Raw genomic sequence first — 7009 nt, forward strand, 5'->3', positions numbered from 1 at the left:
ATGCTCCAATGCATCATTGAAAAACTAATATTACACCTTGTCTCAACGATGAACAGCTAGCTTGGTGGGTTAGTTTTAACCCTCGCCCGCACATGTGGGGGGTGGTTGCCACTTGCCACCCCCCCCCCATCCCCCCCCCCAGGTAGTCTTTCTGCTATGCACTCAACATTTTTAAAGCTAGAAGGCTGATTTTTCGTATAGCTGCTTCTCTATCCTTTCTTGATGTCCACTGAAAATTTCAAGTTTCTGTGATTTTTGGTTTCGGAGATATGACCTTGTTTTTCAGGTCATGTCATGACCCAAATGGCCAATTCTCAACATCTTGCGTTTGTCATGGGCCTTGTGAGCTTTTGACACCTTGATTTGGGCCTTTTTTGCCAGTCTTACTCTTACCTCCCACCTATCATGGAACATGTTGTTCGACGATGTACAGGTGTCAAGGTCAGGGTCAAGGTCAACCTAGGTCATCTAAGATAATTGCGTTTTAGGCAAGCTGAATTTACTTTTTGTGAATTTTTTTACTGCATTTATGGTAAAAGCTTCTCAGATCATGATTTCATGTAATATGGACACAAAAACAATCAGTGCACATATTAGTATACACACAGACACACACAGACATACAAACACATATAATTGCACCAGAAAACTGCATCGTCATCGCCCATCGGTATATGATAGGCAGCGTACTTGATATCCAACGGTGACCCAAAACAGCAACAGTTTTTAGTTTGACCTGACCTGGAAGCTCAATGACTGACCTGAGAAGGTAAAACTGGGTATCATTGGATTCGTCTCTTCCCAAAGAATCTTTTTGGTCTTTACCGCTAAGCTTGATCTCCAACAGGAACGAAATGGCGGGGGGGGTGGCAACCCCCCCCCCCCCATGTGCGTTCTAGGATGGGAAAATGGCATGTGCGGGCGAGGGTTAAGTGTGCTGAGTGTGCATCTGGAGGTCACGGGTTAGCGGCTGGTCAGTTTGGCGTTTTAGCACGCATTCGTTTAAGTGGATTTTTGTGGGAATGTCGACCATCGTGAGGGATATACAGCACATTTACGAGTGTTTGAATGGGTCAGGTTTGATTTGGTTCGGTTAGGTTAGAAAGGAGTATCTCCGGGTAGCGCCTTTCCTTGGTTGCTAATACGAAGCATGGTGCATAAAACATTCATAGCCCTGATGATGGCCGATGGGAAAACTTGAATATGGGAGCAGTTTTAACCCGCGCACCGACGGGGGGGGGGCGGATATCCGCCCCCCCCCCCTGAGGTTTTTCGCGAATAGCGGGAGCGCCGCGAAATTTAATATGACTATTCCCTCATCAATTTTACACATGGTGTGCAAGTTTGAACCTCCTACCTTTTAAGGTCAGGTCACCAGGTCACTTTGAATGACCCAACCTCAAGTCACTTTTTTGCAACTTTGTCACCGTGCCAGAGCTACAGTAGATGTCGGAGACCTTTGAAAGTCGCAGGATGTTATTAGGTCATTAGTAGCTACAATTTGTATATCTCGGAATTTTGATATCGGGGACCTAAGGTCAGGTCAATTTCGCGACCTCCCCATTAGGTATAAGTCAATGGGGGAAAAATCAACTCCCTATTTTTACCACTAAAACGGGTCGGAATGGCCCCATATACCATACATGACTTTATATACGATCAACCTTCACTACCTTAAGGTCTGTTTTGCTGTTGGGCAGCTGTGAGGTCATGTGACGTCATCAAAGGTCACCAAAGGTTTTTGGCCAATAACTCCGTACAGGAACAAGATACAGCCGCGTGGATGGTCTCATTGTGTTCAGCTCGTCAAGACGCATCGAATGATATACATGATGGCCTCGAGGTCACGTGACCTGAGGTCAACCTTTGACCTTGACCTTTCGAGGTCAACATATATATCATTCGATGCGGATTGACGAGAGGATCACGATGATGCCCTTAGTTTGTTCCTATCTTGACTAGTTCGAAAGTTATTCGAGAAAAACTCTCTCAATATCTAGCGCCGACATTTTGACTTTTTCGACCCCTGTGACGTCATCTTTGACCTGACCTGAAAATGACCTTAGTAAAAATTGTAGATCTTGACCGTGCGTATCCGATGCCGTTTACCGCTTGTCGCTATCTTGCTTCGTTCTCGAGATCTCGGGGGGGGGGCGGTCATCCGCCCCCCCCCCCGTCGGTGCGAAGTTGGCGCAGACCCCCGTCGGTGCGCGGGTTAAATGACAATTTCTGCGCTTCAGTGACAATTGTGGCGCAGTCTCACGAGTTTCAACAATGCTTGCTTCTTTATTTTTTTCTACTGGTAGCCTCCACCCCACCCCAGTTTGCCCCGACCTGCCCCGGAATTGCCGAACTCTGCCCCAATTTCTTCCCCTGCCCACTGCCTGCCCCGATGAGATCTCGTCGAACCCTGCCACGTTTTGCAGACTGGAGCGTGTGTTTGGCATCTGGAAAATTAGGGAGAATTATCCCGAATCAGTGAGAATTACTGGGGATCATGTTTGATATCCTCCTTCTCCACCGGATGTCTAATGGATCGTCAAGTGTCGCCCACACAACTCACAAGTCAGTTGGGGGTCTTGCATTTGCAATGCTGCTAAGCTAGCCCGTCCCCAAAAAGCACTGCTCTCTTCTGATTGTTGCGATGTTTGGGTGCGGAGTTAACTTTAACTGACAGTCAATGTTAACCTTGTTTCAGCCACCATGCAGATCTTCGTAAAAACCCTAACGGGTAAGACGATTACCTTGGAAGTTGAGCCTTCCGACACTATCGAAAATGTGAAGGCCAAGATCCAGGACAAGGAGGGTATCCCTCCCGACCAGCAGCGCCTCATCTTCGCCGGCAAACAGCTCGAGGATGGCCGCACCCTCTCTGACTATAACATTCAGAAAGGTACGTGACAGGAGCAGGAACGTTACAGTTTATCTCAACATGCATTTTGTTTCTGCCTAACGTTGGAGGCCCGGTAAATCGAACGGCAGAAATTGGTAATATATGGAATTCTGGACAACTTTTTCAGTTAGATCATCAGATGTTTGTTATCTGAAGATGACGCCGGTGCCGCTATCAATAATCTGGCGCGCCCGGAGCTTGCCACTGACAATAGTGTAGTCATCTCAGGTCAAAGTTAAATCAGGTTCAAAGTCTGTATGACAATGCGGTCAAAGTCATTCTTTGTGACATTTAGTAATTGATTTCTTATCAACCAATATGCTAAGAAAGGACATTTTCGCTAGACTTGAAGAGCGGCGAGTGTGCGTGTTTCATGTGTTTGTTTCCCTGGCGGTGTTTCATGGCCGCTGCTACCACGCTGCCAGTGCATTTCGCGAGCTGACTTCATAGGTTACGGTCAAGTCTCAATGATTGAGAGTCCGAATTTGTTGATGTCTCCATGGAAACTGAATTTGCCACGTGTGCTTGTGTCGTGCTAGCAGCGCCCGTGAAACACCGCCCTTGACTCTGACTGACGTGTCTGCTATTTGAGTAGCTCACCGAACTGTTGTCCCGTTGACCGTTTTTTCCCGTCGGGCGACTCTCGACTCTCCCCGCTGACGCAGTGTGCGCGCCCGTTTCTGCCTGCAGAATCCACCCTCCACCTGGTGCTCCGGCTGCGTGGCGGTGTCATCGAGCCCACGCTGCGCATCCTCGCACAGAAGTACAACTGCGACAAGATGATCTGCCGCAAGTGCTACGCTCGCCTCCACCCGAGGGCGACCAACTGCCGCAAGCGCAAGTGCGGCCACACCAACCACGTGCGCCCCAAGAAGAAGCTGAAGTAAGCGGTGCGTTGTTCGGGCGGCTTGCCTGCCGGTGGCAACCGCGAAATAATCGAGAAAATACATTTTGAAAGTCAACCGTGGACTGTCAGTTCGGTCGGGCGAAATAGGTGTAGGGGATGCACTTAGCGACTGTTGGTTGTAACGAGACGAGACGTGATGTGGCAAGAAGGGGGCTACGCGGATAGGCGTACCGCACGATTTTAGTCTGCGATCAAAATGGCACGGTTGTTTTAACAGCAAAACAATTTAAATGAAAATGGTTTGACTAACGAAACAACCTGCGTTATGCATGACAGTTGACAGGTCAGTGGGTTTGCGAGCATTTCGATACCATAACGTAATTGGGCTCGATCTCAGCGATGATGCAGCTGCGATTTATCATTGCAAAAACTGCAATGAACGATAAAACGTTACAACTATGTAAGCAGAAGCGAATTCTCACGAGGTAGTCGTAATGGTATTGGGGGGGAGGGGGGACAAGCGGCCAAACCGCGCGGACGTCAGACATCAGAAGGAATCACTTGTCGCAGTTCACGCCCGAAATAACACCAGGCGAATGACAAAGTTTTGAAATGCAGCCACTCACGACTGTACGTTAGCTAGTTACCATCGATTGACGCTCTTTCGGTGCTCCGTAGCCTCGGAATGCTCAGTGTTTGGGGAGAGGGGGCGGTCTGCTACTTTTGCTGTTTGAGGTAGCAACAACGCAGTAGAATATCAATGACCCTAATTCGGGGATCGATCGGACTCCTATCAAATACCAGCGCCTTCTTGGGCGAAAGAGTTGGAAGGAATAGACCGAAACCAACCACCCTATGTCGGGACTCGGGTTGATATTGAATGCCGAAGAATGAATGGAGAATTATCCGTGACATAAACATGAGGTCACCTTAGTTCATCAGCAATTCCCTTTGTAAATATTATATTTTGCTAGGCGTATCACCTCGGATGTGTTCATTCATCACGACACAGATCGACTGTCGATTGATCTGACTGCCGGACATGACCTTTATCAATCAACTCATGATCTCTGGCACAATTTTCGAGTTGGCGGCTTACATTTTGGGTCAAATTACGGATCATTCTACTCAGACCATGCTGGCGCTGCAACATTTCTGTCGTGTTTCTTTTTAAAATTGCTCAGGTATAGTAGGTATTCAACCAGTAAGGTATCAAAATGATAGGCTTCTGTCTAGCAATCATCCATCAACTTAAAAATGTGTCTGTGCATGAGAGAAATAAACACCTTATCTCGGCGGTTGGCTGGCCGCAGCTAAAGCCTCGGCTGTCTACGAGACATAGACGAATATCGTAAGAGTTTCAATCAAAGCCAGCGCTCTACATTCGACAGTCCCTCCCCAAAGCCAATCAGCGTGGCGCCACACTCGTATGTGCCTCAACACAACAGCTTATGAGCATAGCAGGCTACCCTGTTCTATATACCCTGGGCTACCCGATCGTCACAGTTGCAATACGATACTGCCGATTCCTCATAGCGATCCGTGGGCGAGGCATATTTGACAGATGTTAGGTGGTACCGGCGCATCATGACGGTACATGTGGCCGTCTCAATAGAGTTAGAAATATCTGTTGAAAAGTCTGTGTTCAAGTGTGTTCCCACATTCTCACGTTATTAGATTTGCGTGTGTGGAAGTGGGGGACAACTGCCAGACACCCAATTCTCCATCCCGCTCGACTTGGCAGATGTCACGATGACAGGTATCGAATATCGATAGTGATTTGGAAACGGGTACACGCGAACGAAATGTATGGCATGTATTTGTTAAATACAGTGTGAAAATGTGTGACGCATGAGACACATTATAAAGTATCTATATGCCTATATGGTGACAGGAACGTCACGCGATTGAAGCGACCGACAAAACACATCAAAACCTGGAGCACAAGTTGATCTTGAACGGGAGCTCCACGAGCCAGTGACGGCCTCCTGCGGGCTGCGAGTAGGCGGTTACCCAGACATCAGATTCAGAGTCCCGACATAAAATAGCACTCACATCTACACTCCAATCCCTCCGAGCCCGGCTCCCAGGAAACAGCGTTGTTCGATACCGGCGGTTCGTCATTTGATGTGTTGCGGTGGCGGCAGTGTTTTGCTCCGCTTCACCTTGGCTTCTGCGGCCGACGCGGCGCCAATGAATGTGCGCTGTATCTTTGACTTCCTCTGCTCTCGGAAGTCCTCTACCACACCGGCAGCCAGCTCATTCACCAAGTCCATGGTCTCCTGTGGGTATCTGCAGCAGAAATGACCACCCTGCCTGCAGTGATTTGGGGTAGGTGTGCTTACAACTGGAGCTGGAAATGAGAGCCATACATAGACTTGTGGCATGTGCATCAGTTATGTTACTAATGCCGTTCATTGACATAAAAATTGAAAGTATCTCCTACTAGCATCTAAACCACATACAACAGTGGGCCTTACATTACAAATAGTTGGGATACTGAATGCAGCATGTTTTAACAACAGATGTAGGGAAGGCACATGCAGGGCAAAGTACAAAGTGACTTGAATGATATTATTTACGACAAATATTAAAAGTCTGACAGAATGAGAAATTTGAACATTCTTGTTTATGCTTATATGCATACACATTTACTTTAGAGCTTTACTTCAATTCTCACCTGCATCCAAGAAACTCCATGTTTGCAAAAACTTGAGCCAAACAAATAAGTTTTTCTTCTGGAAAGTCCTTCTTGTGTGCCAGTATGAAGTTCTTACATAGCTCCCAATGTTCGGGTGGCTCATGTTCATTTCGATATTGCTCGATATCCCAAGAACTATCGATCGACATCCTCAGTTACCTTCTCCACCAAACGAAAAAACGCGCCTGTGAAATTTCCGAAATCCTTAGGGGGTTTAGGGGTCTGCACTCTGCGTTTTGTATGCGTGTGTATTGCTCGCAAAAGAACAAATTTATTTCAAGGTATTCGAATAGAAGACCTCGTGGGGATTCCATTTCTTCAGGATTTATTTTTTGACGTAACTGGGCTCATAATCTTTGAATCTCAAATATTTTTCAAATAAACATTATTTTTGTTAAGTTTGAAAAATGTTAGCCTTTTCTTGTGCAATTCATCCACATTTAAGTTGTCTTACAATATAAAAACAGACTTACCGCAAGTTCTTTTTTTAACTTTAGTTGTTTTGGTTGTGTTATGAGGTTATCGGTGGAGCCAACAAATAACTAAATGTACTTACTTTTATTGACGT

At 46.8% G+C, this 7009-nt stretch overlaps 1 protein-coding gene and 1 long non-coding RNA gene across 2 annotated transcripts; one reads left to right on the forward strand and one right to left on the reverse strand.

The window, feature by feature from the left end:
• The first annotated feature begins 2662 nt into the window (after window positions 1–2662).
• On the forward strand, window positions 2663–3855 carry LOC122370474 (ubiquitin-60S ribosomal protein L40). Its single transcript, XM_043346133.1, has 2 exons — window positions 2663–2893; window positions 3584–3855. The coding sequence occupies exons 1-2, from the start codon at window positions 2704–2706 to the stop codon at window positions 3778–3780; spliced, it is 387 nt and encodes a 128-aa protein (XP_043202068.1). The 5' UTR covers window positions 2663–2703; the 3' UTR covers window positions 3781–3855.
• A 1686-nt stretch (window positions 3856–5541) lies between these two features.
• LOC122370477 lies at window positions 5542–6932 on the reverse strand. The gene is made up of 2 exons (XR_006254566.1): window positions 6421–6932; window positions 5542–6032 (listed from the first exon to the last, which is right to left on the reverse strand). It is a non-coding gene; the product is annotated as an uncharacterized LOC122370477 (long non-coding RNA).
• Window positions 6933–7009: the final 77 nt, after the last annotated feature.

The sequence above is a fragment of the Amphibalanus amphitrite genome, unplaced genomic scaffold, assembly GCF_019059575.1.
Source record: "Amphibalanus amphitrite isolate SeventyFive unplaced genomic scaffold, NRLGWU_Aamphi_draft 001134F_arrow, whole genome shotgun sequence".
NCBI classification, from domain to species: Eukaryota; Metazoa; Arthropoda; class Thecostraca; order Balanomorpha; family Balanidae; genus Amphibalanus; species Amphibalanus amphitrite.